The 16,757-nt window shown below is 43.7% G+C and overlaps 1 protein-coding gene across 1 annotated transcript; it reads left to right on the forward strand.

Annotated features, from left to right (window-relative positions):
• Positions 1-2,248: 2,248 nt before the first annotated feature.
• Positions 2,249-14,976, forward strand: LOC144495079 (proteinase-activated receptor 1-like). Its single transcript, XM_078214943.1, has 2 exons — positions 2,249-2,529; positions 10,111-14,976. The coding sequence occupies exons 1-2, from the start codon at positions 2,463-2,465 to the stop codon at positions 11,331-11,333; spliced, it is 1,290 nt and encodes a 429-aa protein (XP_078071069.1). The 5' UTR covers positions 2,249-2,462; the 3' UTR covers positions 11,334-14,976.
• Positions 14,977-16,757: the final 1,781 nt, after the last annotated feature.

The raw sequence follows: 16,757 nt of genomic DNA on the forward strand, positions 1-16,757 counted from the left end.
CAGCAAGGGTCCCAGAACAGATCCCTGGGGCACTCCACTGGTGACCGACCTCCATTCAGAAAAAGACCCATCTACAACCACTCTCTGCCTTCTGCAGGCAAGTTCTGGATCCACAAGGCAACAGCCCCTTGGATCCCATGCCCTCTCACTTTCTTGAGACGTCTTTCATGGGGGACCTTATCGAATGCCTTGCTGAAGTCCATGTAAACCACATCTACCGCTTTTCCTTCGTCAACATGTTTAGTCACATTTTCAAAGAACTCCACCAGGCTCGTAAGGCACGATTTGACTTTGACAAAGCCGTGCTGACTACTTTTGAGCTTACTAAACTTCTCTAAATGTTCATAAATCCTGTCCCTCAGGATCTTCTCCATCAACTTACCAACCACTGAGGTTAGACTCACCAGTCGGTAATTTCCTGGGCTATCCCTATTCCCTTTCTTGAATATAGGAACCACATCCGCAATGCTCCAATCCTCTGGAACCTCTCCCGTCTCCATCGACGACGCAAAGATAATCACCAGAGGCTCTGCAATCTCTTCCCTCGCCTCCCACAGTAACCTGGGGTACATCCCATCCGGTCCCGGTGACTTATCTATCTTAATGCTATTCAAAATTTCCAACACATCCTCTTTCTTAATGTCCTCATACTCAATCTTTTCAGTCCACCTCAATCCTGTAGTACAACCACCCGGGTCTTTTTCCACCGTGAATACCGAGGTAAAATATTCATTAAGCACCTCTGGCTATTTCTTTCGGTTCTGTACAGACTTTCTCACCTTCACATTTTATAGGTCCTATTCCTTCACATCTCATCCTTTTACTCTTCACATATTTATAGAATGCCTTAGGGTTTTCCTTAATCTTACCTGCCAAGGCCTTCTCGTGACCCCTTCTGGCTCTCCTAATTTCTTTCTTAAGTCCCTTCCTGTCAGCCGTATACTCATCTAGATCCCTATCATCGCCTCGCTCTCTGAACCTTTTGTACGCTTTCCTTTCCTTTTTGACTGGGTTCAGCGCAGTTTTCATGCACCACGGTTCCCGTAACCTACCAAAACCTCCCTGTCTCATCGGAACGTTGTCATGCAGAACTCCAGACAAACATTCCTTGAAAATCTGTCACAATAAATGGAGGTATTATTCCTCGAGAGTGCCTCCTTCCAATTTACGCCTCTAATCTCCTGCCTGATGGCTTCATATTTCCCCTTACTCCAGATAAACACTTTCCTAGCTTGCCTGATCCTATCTCTTTCCAATGCTAGCGTAAAGGAGATAGAGTTATGATCACTATCCCCAAGATGCTCCCCCACTGAGAGATCCGACACCTGTCCAGGCTCATTAGCCAGTACCAGATCAAGTGATCTGTGACAATGTGACATGTGACAATAATAAATCAAATCAAATCTAATCAACCATCCTGGGGAATCTCCTTTGCACTCACATCCTTTGTTAGCAATGTTAGCAATTTCACTTAGGACTAGTCAGTCCATAAGGATACACATCCCTCTCCTTTCAAAGAGCTTCAGTAAGAAGTCTCACAACACCAGGTTAAAGTCCAACAGGTTTATTTGGTAGCACGAGCTTTCGGAGCGTTGCCCTGGTGTTTAACCTGGTGTTTAACCTGGTGTTGTGAGACTACTTACTGTGCCCACCCCAATCCAACGCCGGCAACTCCGCATAAAGAGCTTCAGATAGTGGAGCTGGCTGGCCTTCTGTGTGGGATGGCGGGGACTGCAGTACACACATTGATACTCCGGGAATTCCCACCTTCCCTGTCTAACTCCTCGGGAAAAGACCCGGGACGTCTCTTTTCAGGAGGGGAATGTCACTGGGTGAAAGGGTGCAGTGAATTCTCCCCCTGTTTGGTTCTGGCTAAGGCTGTATGTCGAATGTGTCCACCTCTGTGATGTGACAAGCGGTGAGCAGGCGGGTTTGATGGGATTTGGGGAGACACAGAAAGAGCTTAATCCAGTGTAAAGATTCATGGAGATGGAAGGGAATTGTTCCAGGATGTCCACTCCACTAGAAACTGAGCCTGACTGCACCATCACAAGTTGCGGGGATTGTTGAAATTTGAATTTGAGTTGCTAACTGACGTGGTGTTCCTGTCTGGAATTTATTTTATGAAGACGAGTAAGAGGAATGTGAGGGCGGGCTGTGTTGTTCCTTTAAATCCTCTCCGGAAATAGCGGAGTTATGAAATCAAAGTCTGGTCGGGGTGAGAAGAGGCAGTGCCAGTGAGGGATAGTGTCAGAGAGGCAAGTCACTCACTCACACAGAGCGAAGCAGCACTCGGAGCTGTGAGAAGCCGTGTCTTTCCCTGCCACCTCCCCATTCCTGCCTGCCTCCCCCGGATCCTCTGGAGTTCCTCGCCTCCCACAGGGGGCCGCTGCCTACACTCCAGTCAGACACGGTTCCAAACTTTAGCCGGAGCGGGTATTGTGGAGTTCAATTCACCGGGAATGGGCTGGAAAGTTCAGCTCGTGTTGTGGGTCGTTTTGCTTTCCGCGACCTCCGCTCTCAGACGTGGTAAGAAATCATTTTAAATCTATGCAACTGAAAATATGGGAGCTTTAAAAAAATAGATACAAATGTGAAATGGATACAATTGAATTGAGGTAAATCTGTGTATAGGTAATAATTGAGAGGTAATTAATGAACTATATGAACAGAAATTGCTGGGTAAACCGGCAGCATCTGGGGTCCAATATGAATCTTCTTCAGAGCTGTGTTGTGTCAGTGTGAAAGTGGTCGGATCTGGGAGGTTTATTACTCCAGCCCTGTTCGGTTTGCAGGAGTAAAATCTACACAGCTGCTATCAGGGAAATGGAACAAGTGCCTGGGATAAGGAGGGAGGTTTGGACACTGACTGAGTGACAATTGTCTGCTTACTCTCCCCGTTATCCCTTCTACACACCCACCCTGAGAAACATCCAGGGGGAAGGTTGTGGTGTGGGGGGAGAGAGGGGGGAATGGGTGTAACCCCTTGGTCCACCGCTGTTCCTCCACATCTCTGTCCAGTGTGCAGCCGGCGAGACAGAGCGGAGCCAGGATGAGACAAATGTCGGGACTGATGCTTTCTCACGCTTCCTGCTCATCCATCCGCACTCCACAACAACAGTGATCTGCTGGGGAGATTATTGGGCGCTACTTCAGATAGACTGAGCACTTTTGAGAGTTATTGGCCCGCAAGTTGATTCGTAAATAGGCAACGGTACGTGTGGAGACAACATCGCACTGGATGATGTGTCTATATCTGCTTCACTGCACCCCAGGGAAACAATTCACCGTGAGGCTGCTTTGTAAACCTGAACCAAACCCCTGGCATAACTCCCCTGAAACAACCGCGCTGCGCCTTCAACCCGCAACTACCGACTGTTCTGCTTTAGATTATAATAACTCATCAGTCCCCTCGCCGCTCTCACACACAAAATCCCGAATTAATTGGAGAACCTTGCAAATGTTGCCTGTAAACTATTTCTTCAGTGTGTGAGAAACGAGTTCGGCTCTTGCTGGCCTGACACTAAAACTTTCAACAACACCTTCCTCTGCTCTTCGACTTTGCACTTTGATTCCAGGAGGGACAGTCTGTGACTGTTTTTATTCCACGCACTTTTGCTTCTTCGCACGCTTCCTGGTTGATAAAAGCTGGTGTTATCAATTGAATGTGACGAACAATGCTGGAATGATCGATGTGTTGGTGAATTATCAATACAGAAAGTTTAAAGTTTATTTATTAGTCACAAGTAGGCTTACATTTACACTGCAATGAAGTTACTGTGAAAATCCCCTAGTCGCCACACTCCGGCACCTGTTAGGGTACACTGAGGGAGAATTTAACATGGCCAATGCACCTAACCAGCAGTCTTTCTGACTGTGGGAGGAAACTGGAGAACCCAGAGGAAACCCATGTGGACATGGGGAGAATGTGCAAACTCCGCACAGTGACCCAAGCCGGGAATCAAACCCGGGTCCCTGGCACTGTGAGGCAGCAGTGCTAACCACAGTGCTACAGTGCCACCTATAACAATTGGGATATTGACAAAGATTTTAATGATATCATAAGAGATTCTGCAAATGTTTCATGAGGTTTCAAATTTCATGATTAGAACACAGATATGGCCAAGGAGTTACTGGAATTTGTACAGAGCATTGAGATTCCTGGAGAAAACAGCAGAGCTTGTTTACTTTGTCTCAAAGTCTCACGGCCACGTTGTTCCGGCTGTTTATCTTAAGGTTCAGGGCGCTGGAATGGAAACTTCAGGATTAAAGATGAAGGTCAGGAAAGGGTGGGGGAGAGTAGGAGAAGCAAAGAAAGAATGCAGAAGAGGAAGTAAGCGGGGGGGGGGGGGGGGAACAGCCAGCTGCAGATACATTTACAGGAAAAAGAAGCAATGACCTTGAATTAAAATGAAAGCAAAGTGACAGAGTGAAGAACAGGAAATTATCCAGATTCACTGAAAGATTTTTATTCAATTTCTTTCATCGCTGACCAGTGTAATTGTGGTGTGAACATTTCCCTTGATTGTGACGGACATAGATATGAAGAAACTTTCCCCTTAACTAGGGCAGCACAGTGGCACAGTGGTTAGCACTGCTGCCTCACAGCGCCAGGGACCTGGATTCAATTCCTGGCTTGGGTCACTGTGCGGTTTCTCTACATTCTTCTCATGTCTGCGTGGGTTTCCTCCGGGTGCTCCGGTTCACTCCCACCGTCTGAAAGACATGCTGGTTAGGCACATTGGCTTTGCTAAATTCTCCTTCAGTGTACCCGAACAGGTGCCGGAGTGTGGAGACTGGGGGATTTCCACAGTAACTTCATTGCAGTGTTAATGTAAGCCTACTTGTGAAACTAATAAATAAACTTTAATAGAGAGGTCAATAACCAGAGAGCATAGATTTAAGTTAAGGAGCAGGAGATTTACATGGGATTTGAGGAAAAGCATCTTTATCCAGAGGGTGCTGGGAATCTGGAACTCACTGCCAGAAAGGGTGGTAGAGGCGGGAAGCCTCACAACATTTAAGAAGCATTTGGATGAGCCCTTGAAGTGCCATAACATACAAAGCTACAGACAAGTGCTGGAAAATGAGATTAGAATAGATAGGTGCTTGATGGCAGTACAGACATCATGGGCTGTAGCGCCTCTTTCTGTGCTGTAAATGATTCTTTTCTGGTTATTTTTGCATTTTCAAATGATTTCCCCCCAGCGTTGCTTTCAGAAGTTTTTTTTAGTAAATCATTGAAATCTATTTTAACATTTCATACATGTTTAAAATTAGATCACTTAATTTCTTTTGGACCAACTGATTTATCATAGAATCCTACAGTGCAGAAAGAGGCCATTCGGCCCATCAAGTCTGCACCAACCACAATCCCTATCCCCATATCCCTACATATTTACCCACTAATCCCTCTAACCTATGCATCCCGGGACACTAAGGGGCAATTTAGCATGGCCAATCAACCTAGCCCGCACATCTTTGGACTGTGGGAGGAAACCGGAGCACCCGGGGAAAACCCACGCAGACACAGGGAGAATGTGCAAACTCCACACAGACAGTGACCCGAGCCACGATTCGAACCCAGGTCCCTGGAGCTGTGGAGCAGCAATGCTAACCACTGTGCTACTATGCCGCCCAATTTGAGTTGCTTTTCTCGTTTACACTTTGTGGGAATGGATTCTAGGCAGAAAGTTTGATCAAACACAACCTGTCAATCAGGACTGGAAAGGAAATTCTACAGGTTAATCTTCCTTATGCACAATGAGACAAGATTCTGGGAATACAGAAAATGCAGGAAAATCTCAGCAGGCCTGGCAGCATCTGTGAAGACAGAATAGAACTAATGTTATGGGATGATCCCAGGCTCAAAACATTGGCTCTATTCTCTCTCCACAGATGCTACCAGACCTGCTGTGATGTGTTTCCGATTCCAGCATCTGCAATATTTTGCCTTTATTAAGATTCTGGGAAGGGCGTGTGTAAATGGTTTTGGAGGTAACTTACCTACACTTTAAATTCATGCTGATTGAGCTAATTCCACTCACACTACAGTAGAACCTGGCTACAAAATAAACAGTGGAAAATGGGTGGCATGGTGGCACAGTGGTTAGCACTGCTGCCTCACAGAACCAAGGACCTGGGTTCAATTCCGGCATCGGGTCACTGTGTGGAGTTTGCACATTCTCCCTGTGTGTGTGTGGGTTTCCTCCAGGTGCTCTGGTTTCCTCCCACAGTTCAAAGATGTGTGGGTTAGGTTGATTGGCCATGCTAAATTGACCCTAGTGTTGGGAGGATTAGCAGGGTAAATATGTGGGGTTATGGGAATGGGGCCTGTGTAGGATTGTGGTCAGTGCAGACCCGATGGGCCAAATGGCCTCCTTCTGCACTTAGGGATTCTATGATCTGTTTTTGCCTCTGAAGTATTTTAGGATATTTTTGTTTCCAATTACTTTAGAGTTGTTATATTCAGTCACCATTGTGGGTAAGATTCACTCTGTGCCTTTTATAATATGGCTTTAGTATTTTATGGACATATGTACAAGAAGAACTGGAATTTGAGTGGAGAGTGTGTAATTAATTCTGAGACAAGGATAATTGATATGTATTCCTAACCTGGCTAGAGAAATGATTCTCTGTAAATCAGAAGTGCTATGAGGACGGTTCCATACTCTTGCAAGTGGATTGTGTTATCTGTGCACAAGTCTTGCTGTGTATGTTAATGTAGAAATCCCCCAGCCCAGCACAAATGTAATCAAAACAACAGACTTGGCACTCTGTCACTGCAATTTTCCGCACAATAGTTTCTCAGGCCACAGACACAAGCAAAAGTATTGTTCTTGATGGAGAACAGGCTGGAAAGCAGACAGGCAATCATCCTAGGTTGCTTCAGTGTATCAGATGGGTTGTGAGACACTTCCCACAAGTGAATGCAATTAGTAATTTTCCTCATCATTTTTGTACAAAATACATAGTTGTTAAACTTTAAAGCGTAGTGCGAGCTCAGGCATCACACACATGTTTGACAAACAAATAAAAATGTAAGCAAAAAATGCTGGAAATTGTCAACAGGTCTGGAAGCATCTGTGGAGAGAGAAACCGAGCCAGTAAGACCTCAGTGTGGTAGCTGCTACTGGGTAACGTGACTGTTAAGTCGCAGTTATCTCTTATGAAACAAATATTTTTTTCTGCAAATTAATATGATACGTTTAGAAATAACAATCGACTGTTCCCGTCCCGCCCGCCTCAGGAATTGTGCAGCCAGGGAGCGGATCACGCAAGGGTCTGTTGACCTTGGGTGGGATTTTTCGGTTTTGGGGTGAGCATGGCCAAAAAATGCCACCCTGGAAGTTTAACTTTCAGTTCAAACCTACAATCAGAATGCAATGTTTTACCAGAAAATTGTTTCCTATTAAACATAACATAATTGTTTATAAATAATGACTTTTAGCCATCTGTAAGTAGTGGAAACATTTGGAGGCTCTGTAGTTTTAAGAGCCATTTAGTATATAGTTGTGAGATTTGAATCTGGCCTCTGTAACTACCATACTAAAACACTGAATTGCTTATTAACTAAATAGCTAAGTTGTACATACGGACATATGAACTAAGAGCAGGAATAGGCCATTGGGCCCTTCAGACTTGCTCCGCCATTCAATAAGATCATGGCTGATCTGACTGTAGCCTCCTACCTACCTCACCCCCTTTTTAAATCAATAATCTATCTATCTCTGCCTTGAATACATACAAAGACACTGCTTTTTGAGGATTTGATTGGATTTGTTTTGATTTATTATTGTCACATGTATTAATATACAGTGAAAAGTATTGTTCCTTGCGCGCCATACAAAGCATACCGTACATAGAGAAAGAAAGGAGAAGGTGCAGAATGTAGTGTTACAGTCATAGCTAGAGTGTAACAAAAGATCAACTCAATATGAGGTAGGTCCCTTCAGAAGTCTGCTGGCAGGAGGGAAGAAGCTGTTCTTGAGTCGGTGGGTATGTGACCTCAGACTTTTGCATCTTGTAGGAAAAGAGGCCCAAAGATTCACTACCCTCTGAGAGAAAATAAATCTCCTCATCCCTCTCTTAAATGGGCAACCCCTGATTTTTAAACTGTGATAATAGTGGCTATCACAAGAGAAAACATCCTCTCTATATCCACCCTGTCAAGACCCCTCAGGATCTTATATGTTACAATCAAATCACCTCTTACTCTTATAAATTCCAGCAGATTCAAGCTTGGCCTGTCCAATCTGTCCCCATAAGATAACCTGCCCATTCCTGGCATCAGTTTAGTGAACCATCTCTGAACTGCTTCTAATGCATTTACATCTTTCCTTGAATAAGGAAACCAATACTGTACACAATATTCCAGGTGTGGTCTCACCAATGTCCTGTGCAACTGAAGCATAACCACCTACTTTAGTATTCAATTCCCTTCACAATAGACAATAACATTCTATTAGCTTTCCTAATTATTTGCATATTAGCCGTTTGTGATTCATGCACCAGGACACTCACACCCCTCTGAACCTCAGTTTTGCAATCTCTCACTCTTTATTTTTTTCTATTTTTCCTGTCAAAATAGACAATTTCACATTTTACCTGCATTATACTCCATTGGCCAAATCTTTGCCCACTCACATACCTATGTTCTCTTCACAACTTACTTTCCTACCTATTTTTCTATCATCAGCAAATTTAGCAACCATACCTCAATCCCTTCATCCAATGTATTCTACAACCAGGTGTTAAAATGGGTGTGAAAGATAATAGCAATATTGGATGAAAATTTCCTGGGTGGTAAACATTTGGGATCTCACCCAGCAATGCATTGGAAACTCCAAGGTGAGGTGAGAAATTAATTGCTTTTCACTGCAGACCCTTTAGAATAATAATCCAAGATGATTGCTTCCAAAGAAGAAAGTAATCACAAGCAAGTAGTAGTTAGATTGAGTATTAGTGGCCCAGGGAGAAGGATGGGATAACTGTGGTCTTGTAGTACAAAAAACCTATGAAGAATTGAAAAGTACAAAACGTCATGGCATTTTGTTCATTGCAATTATATTAATGATTTCACATTTAATATTACTCTTCAGTACAAACAATGCAATCTTAGAATTTTACAAAAGAGAGAAAGCCATTAAGATAAAAGCAAATTACTGCGGATGCTGGAATCTGAAACAAAAAAAGAAAATGCTGGAAAATCTCAACAGGTCTGACAGCATCTGTGGAGAAAGAATAGATTAGTTGTAAGTATTCGCATTCCAACCATTATTCATGTAAATTGAGTCTGTGTCTTATAAGTTCTGTTTGTGAACAGAATTCCCACTCACCTGAAGAAGGGGCTCAGAGCCTCGAAAGCTTGTGTGGCTTTTGCTACCAAATAAACCTGTTGGACTTTAACCTGGTGTTGTTAAACTTCTTACTGAGAAAGAATAGAACCAACGTTTCGAGTCTAGATTACTCTTTGTCAGTCTTAAGCATTGTTTATACTGTCAGGGCTATTAAGCCTGTGGGGAATTTTAAAAAATCAAATTATCCTCTTTTAGAAGCAATTGCAGAATCTGATAGCCACTACTATTACAGGGGTATTCCATGTCCTAACAATCTTCTACACTGAGAAATCTCTCCAACCACTTCCTTAAATCATTCGTGGGACATGGGCGTCGCTGGCTGGCCAGCATTTACTGCCCATCCCTAGTTGCCATTGGTAGGCAGTTGAGAGTCAACCACATTGCTGTGGCTCTGGAGTCACATGTAGGCCAGACCAGGTAAGGACGGCAGATTTCCTTCCCTAAAGGACATTAGTGAACCAGGTGGGGTTTTCCGACAATCGACAATGGTTTCATGGTCATCAGTAGATTCTTAATTCCAGATATTTTAAAATTATTTTGGTGATAATCTGTAATTGTAGACTAGAGTAGTCCAGTGCTTATGATGTTCCACATTGCTTATGACTGCTCCCTGCTCTAGAAAAGTATTTAAAACGTGGCGCTTTCAATGGCTACCAAAAATGAAAATAATCTAACATAAATACAGTTACATTTTTTCCACTGTTGAGTAATTGGAAACATTAATTTTAAACTTCTGATTGTTATTTTTCAGACAACTCATCACAGAATAAAGCGGATCCAAGAAGTTTTGCAATTTATCCGGAGCCTGAACCTTTGGAATTTCTTGATCTCGATGGGAAAATTGAAGGCGAAGGCTCAGGCCAGTATGATGGAAGTGGATTCAGAGATGCATCTGGATTTGGACCGGATGACAATAAACCCATCGTCCCTGATGTACACTCAGAGGAACGCCTTGCGAAACCTGTCGTGTCCATCTCAAACACAGCGGAGCAATACCTAACCAGTCGATGGATGACTGTGTTTATTCCTTCTGTTTACACCGTTGTTTTTGCAGTGGGATTGCTTCTCAACTGCGTCGCAATTTTAATGATTCGCTTCAGAATAAAGCATAAAAAGCCGGCGGTAATTTACATGATGAATTTGGCAGCAGCAGATTTGTTGTTTGTGCTGTTGCTGCCTCTGAAAATCGCCTACCATTTTTCTGGTAATAACTGGGGCTTTGGCTCCTTCCTGTGCCGGTTAGTTACCGGTGGTTTTTATGCTTATATGTACTGCTCAGTGCTGCTGATGATGTGTATAAGTATTGACCGTTTTCTCGCTGTGGTCTATCCGATACGATCTGCCCCCTGGAGAACCCGGGGACGTACGCTTGTGCTTTGCCTTGTCTCGTGGCTTGCAGCTATCGGCGGTGCTGTGCCGCTTTGCCTCACAGAACAAACGGTGTATGTCACTCAGCTGGACATTATAACCTGCCACGATGTGCTACCCCTCTGGACGCTACAAAACTATTCCAATTACTATTTCCCCGCTTTGTGTTTTCTGCTCTTTGTAATTCCCCTGCTTGTGACCTCGGTCTGCTACATATGCATTATCTCAACCCTTCATTCGGCAAACATGACAAACAAGAGCAAGAAAACTCGTGCTGTCTGTTTGGCTGTGATTGTGCTGTCGGTCTTCATTGTTTGTTTTGCACCGTCTAACATCATTTTGCTCATACACTACCTTCATTTTTATCATGCACCAAGTGACTCTCTCTATTTTGCCTACATTATCTGTGTGTGCATAGGCAGTGTGAGCTGTTGCCTCGATCCTTTGATTTATTATTATGCCTCAAGCCTTTTCCAAATGCATTTTCAGAATCTCCTGTGCCCTCGGGATCTCACTGAATCTGGGAATAGTCAAACCGAGTCTAAGGGCTGTAAAACAGGGAACACCAGTTTGAACGATAGTTCCTACAAAAAATTACTAGCCTAAATTCATTGCATTATATTTTGTCAATATTGTATTTTTATTTTATAAAGGCGCAGTAACCTGCAATTTGGCCTTTTTACGTGACAAAACCTTCTAATTTTGTAGCTTCTTTGGATTGTATTCTTCGTTGTGAATTTGTTACACATTTATTTGTGACAAAAATTATGATTTGAGACTAGATTTAATTAAAAGATTTCTGTTCTGGTTATATTTCACATTGCATGTTTTGTTCATCAGATAGATTCAGAGCATATTTATTGCTGAAATTCCATTATAGCTCAATGTAATTCATTCATAATCACCTTAACCCTTGAACTGCTGTACATTTCATACAGCCTGACCTTGTCACAAGTTAGTAGGATGAATTGAAGCAACTATTCTTAGTTTATTGGATTTTGACTTTCAAGGTTTATGTGCCTGTGTTTTGTTTTTGTTTGTCATGGGGGAGTAACTGGGTGAACGGTTATGGAAGAAGCACCTCTGATCAATGAAAATAGTGGTTCAGATTTTGCTTTGGTCAGGATGGTGAAACTGTCAGGGTGGGATTTTCTGGCCGCGCTCGCACCAAGACCAGAAAATCCCATCTGAGGTCAATGGACCTTTGCATGGACCTGTCCCCCCGTCCACTATGATTCCCATTGCAGGCAGGACGGGAAAAATCCACCCTCAGTGTTTGCTGTCATCAGTCCACTGAAACTGACAGCAACTTTGACAGTTTGGACATGGTTTGTTTGAATAGTGCAGAAACCAGACGCTGCTGCCAGCGAGTCTATGTTTCTCCATATCGGGTGCAGTGGAGAGGTTCTTACAGACGTCTGTCTCTCTTGCAGTCATTAATTGACAAGAACATCCACTCTAACCTTAATAGTTCTGCCCTAAAAACCACAGAAACAGTTGTACCCGGTTAAATGAGGTGTAACTGAGTTTTTAACAGCATGCTAACTTCATAATTAGTGCTGAACACCCTCTTTGGCCCTGAAAAGCTGGTTTTATATTTGCGAAATGCCAAGTTTTTTCACAATGGTTAAAAATGTTATATTTTTACAAATACAGAAAATATTGTAGCTTTATTTATCTTTATTTTAGCTTCTATCTTAATATGGTCCTCATTTATTTTACTATCTTAGAATCAAAGTTAAAATTGATGCATTTTAAGTGCTTTTAACTTTCTGGTTTGCTGTGCCCGAATATTTCAAAATTGATTGGTTGCCTACATATTTGCTGGCATCCCTATTGCTGGATGCCAGGGCTTTCTCTTTGTTTGGCACCAGATTTAAACTGCCGTGGGAAAAAGGGAAATCAGGGATCATTGGATCTTTGTGGGGGGCTGACTTCAAGGTCAGTGGTGAGCATTCTTATTTCACTGCTGGCTTCAAAGTCTAGGTTCCAATGTCAAGATCAAAATAGCCCTGTTGAGTGATAGACAATGAAAAACAAAATTGAAGTTCTCCCTCAGCAAAGCAAAATTGCTGTTCTGGCATCTTCTATGACTTGGGCTCTCAGCCTGTCGAAAGTGTAAATTGTGTTACAGGCAGTAACTTTTCGAGCTGAGAAGAAATTAAATGCAATGCATTTAACATTTTGTTATTTCAATTTAAATGATAAAAGTAACATGCTCCAGATGAAACCTTATCTCAACTTGAAAGAATGGAATGTAATTCTATAACTGCTGTTCTGAGATGTTACCCATCTGTATTGCTGCAGCTGTCAAAGGCATATATATATATATAAATATCAATGATTTCACATGTGCATTATGTCTCTCACTTGCTTCGAACATAGAGGGGCGTTGGGGGGCTGCGGGGGAGGGGGGGGCGGGGGAGTGAGATTTTTCGGCCATGCTCACCCCAAGACCAGAAAATCCCACCTGGGTTCAACGGACCTGCTGCGATTCCTATGGCAGGCAGGATGGGAAAATTCCACCCATCGAATTATACAGTGCAGAATGTATGACCAGGTAGCTCACAGTGACTACACGTCAGAAAGTATTTAATTAGCTGCAAAGTGCCTTGGAACACCTGGAGGTTGTGAAAGACACTATATAAATGCAAACGTTTGTAATCGGTTTGCTCCTCTTACAGGATATCCAGTTCCTTTTGTTACCACAAGGGTTGGCTGTTACGGTTATGTGAAAATATGAATTGCAATTTTCAATACTTTATGTGGAACATATTCAGATAATCATGTTCAATAGTGATTTTAAAAGCCAGAATCCCATGAACCCCATCTGTTATTGACAAAGGTTCCTCCAACCAAATACTGATATAGTTTAATAATGATTAGAAATGATACAAAACCATTACTATTGTTTCAATTATCTGTTGCCTCAACATTCCAGATCGGGTTGCCATCTTGGTTACAAAAATGTGTTCAAATAAATCTGTGCATCAACATGAAATAACTTTCTGGTCGAAAGGATTATGGGGGATCGGGTGGAGGGGGGGGGGGGGGGGGGTCCGCCCACGTTTTCAGTGGCTGGGAATGGCCGCAGGTTTGGAGAATCAGGCAGGAGATCTAAAATGGTTTTTACACCAGTGGGATGTCCCTGTTCGATAGTCCCCATCCCTTGCCAGTGATGTAACGGGATTCCCGCCATGCAAGCACAAGAACCCCGTTAGGATACATTTAAATATAAATAGCGGTCCTCCCCACAGTACCATCTCCCAACGTAGGAAAGTCATCCCCGCTCCTGGTAGAGTGATGTCACATCGGCAAGGTATACAACAGGTTTTTAAAATCTGTTGGACAGAAAGCCAAGGGTACACAGGTGAATACAGACCCCAAGGGGCAGAGGGTCATGCCCAGGCAGCATCCTGGCATTGCCCGTTCCCTAACACTGCCAGGGCACTGCTGCTTGCCACTGCCCCCAGCACTGCCCAGGGACTGACTGCCAGGGGGCACTGCCCAGTGCCAAGGGGAGGTGAGGTCCATATCCTTGGAGAGGGGAGGGGCAGTGTCCATGGTTGGGGGCTATTCTGTGGGGAGGGGGGGAGGATTCCGTGGTGGTGATGGAGTGGGGGATTCCTTTTATCTATTTTTATACTTCTGTCATTAGGGCGCCCTCGAGGTTGCGAGCAGGATGGGTTCATTCAAACCCCCTATCCCGTCAACAGCATGTGGGACCCACTTCCTTGATTTTATTTTTGTTGAAGTGTTTAAAAATATGGCAGGAAAAGCCGGCAGTGTAGCTGGCAGACTAGACTCTGCTTCTCCCACCTGATTTGACACTTAAATGAGAAAATTCCGCCCAATATGTTAGTGAATGCTGCAAGCGCCATAGGAGCAAGAATATTCCTTTATATTCCTGTGTATGTTTGTATATAATTCTGTAAAACCGTGCTCCATTTTTCTTACATTACTGCAGAAAGGTAAAGGGTGGGATTTTATGGCCTCCCTCGTCCCAAAACCGTAAAATCCCACCTGAGGTCAACTGACATTTCCATGGTCCCACCCTTGCCCGCTCCGATTCTGTGGCAGGCGGGGTGGTAAAATTCCGGCCAAAATTTCATTTCATGGTTCATATCAGTTATTTTATTGTTCATTTATTAAGTATGTAATCATTTAATGTTTAAATATATTTTGTCTAAAATTGCATGGAAACTAATTCAACTAATTCTTATGTTTTGAAATAAAAGTTCATAAATTCAAATTGATAAGATTGGAAGCTACCTTATTGACACATGCTCTCAGAATTTGGACATTTACTATCATTTCCAACTTATGTTCCATTAGAAAGCACTGAGGCAAATCTGGGCTCGGTAGCACCTAAATCTTTTGGTTGCTATGCGCCTTCGGAAATTAATCCAAAGTGTGTGCATACGCACTTCCAATGGAGAGTACACTGGACAACTTATGACACACACATCTAGCTCCAGCACAGCAGGAGCCACAGTACCATAGTAGGTAGTATTGCTGCTTCACAGCGCCAGGGACCTGTGTTCAATTCTGGCCTCGGGTGACTGCAGAGTTTGCATGTTCTCCCAGTGTCTGCGTGGGTTTCCTCCGGATGCTCCGGTTTCCTCCAACAGTCCAAAGATATGCATCTTTGGCCATGCTAAATTCTCCCTTTGTGTCCAAAGATGTCTGTGTTAGATGGATTATGATGTGGAGATGCCGGCGTTGGACTGGGGTAAACACAGTAAGAAGTTTAACAACACCAGGTTAAAGTCCAACAGGTTTATTTGGTAGCAAAAGCCACACAAGCTTTCGGAGCTCCAAGCCCCTTCTTCAGGTGAGACTGACCTGAAGAAGGGGCTTGGAGCTCCGAAAGCTTGTGTGGCTTTTGCTCCCAAATAAACCTGTTGGACTTTAACCTGGTGTTGTTAAACTTCTTACTTAGATGGATTAGCCATGGTAAATGTGTGGGGTTACGGGGATAGGACAGAGAAAAGGGCCTGGATAAGATACTTTGTCAGGAAGTTGGTGCAGACTGAATGGGCCAAATGGCCTACTTCTGCACTGTCGGGATTCTATGAGCTTCTACAGTGGCATTCACATGCTGAGTGACTGCTGCATTTGTTGAAGCTGCGACATCAGCCATCAGGCAATGCACCATGGTTATTTCCGCAGGTGGAGGGAACCTCTCATTCCATGTTGGTAAGGATGGGTTCCTTCTTTTGCATACATTGATGTTGATGGCCCCATGCTCCTTGACATTGAACACAGGGTGTCTGGGAAGCTTTCCAATGCACCAAGCATTTGTTCTCAGCCTTCTTTTGTAGCCTGGCGCATTAAAGGCCTCACCTGAGCCTTCTGCAGCCGGAATCCTGTGCAACACCGCTCCACCTCCGCCCCCCCCCCACCCGCCCCCCCCTCCCCCCCATCCACCCGCGCCGCCCTCCAGTGAGCTGGCACCCAGGCAATCCATTTGTACGGCTGTTTCACCATGTACAGATTCTGCCTCTTTGCCATCCTCTAGATTACACATTACAACATTGGAGCTGACGCCTGTTATATATATTTGGGGCTGTTGTCATGTCATTGCGCTGTCACTTTAAGAGTCCAGTCACATGTATAGTTTGTGACATCATCAGCTGCTTCATGGGCTTTTGCCTTAGTCTAGATCAAGCCTTTGTAAAGTTAACAGCTATTCAATAAACCTGCAGTGTTGTTTCATCCAACCTCTGGTGCGATTATTTCACATTCTTTTATCCTGCAGTATCCAATAGTGTCTGTGAGAGTAAAATCCAGTGTAACAGGTTCCAGCTCTTGAGTTCCTGAAAGCAAAGACAGGCAAGGGTGGGGTTATGGTGAGGGGAGAGAAGAAGGTAAGAAGTCTGTGCTTACACCAACTGCAGCTTCTCAATCAGCAGAGATTTTGGAATGAGTGAGGAGTGGGTTAAGAGAAGGAAGATGAACACAAATACCCTTATCTTCAATTGGTTCAATGCTATCTGTGGCCAGGGCCTCTGCAATGACCCTTCCTTT

The sequence above is a fragment of the Mustelus asterias genome, chromosome 6 (genome assembly GCF_964213995.1).
Source record: "Mustelus asterias chromosome 6, sMusAst1.hap1.1, whole genome shotgun sequence".
Classification (NCBI taxonomy): Eukaryota; Metazoa; Chordata; class Chondrichthyes; order Carcharhiniformes; family Triakidae; genus Mustelus; species Mustelus asterias.

Coding starts and splice junctions, on each gene's coding strand:
- LOC144495079 (XM_078214943.1), top strand. CDS start 2,463: ATGGGCTGGAAAGTTCAGCTCGTGTTGTGGGTCGTTTTGCTTTCCGCG. Junction 2,530..10,110: donor GACCTCCGCTCTCAGACGTG/GTAAGAAATCAT, acceptor GTTATTTTTCAG/ACAACTCATCACAGAATAAA.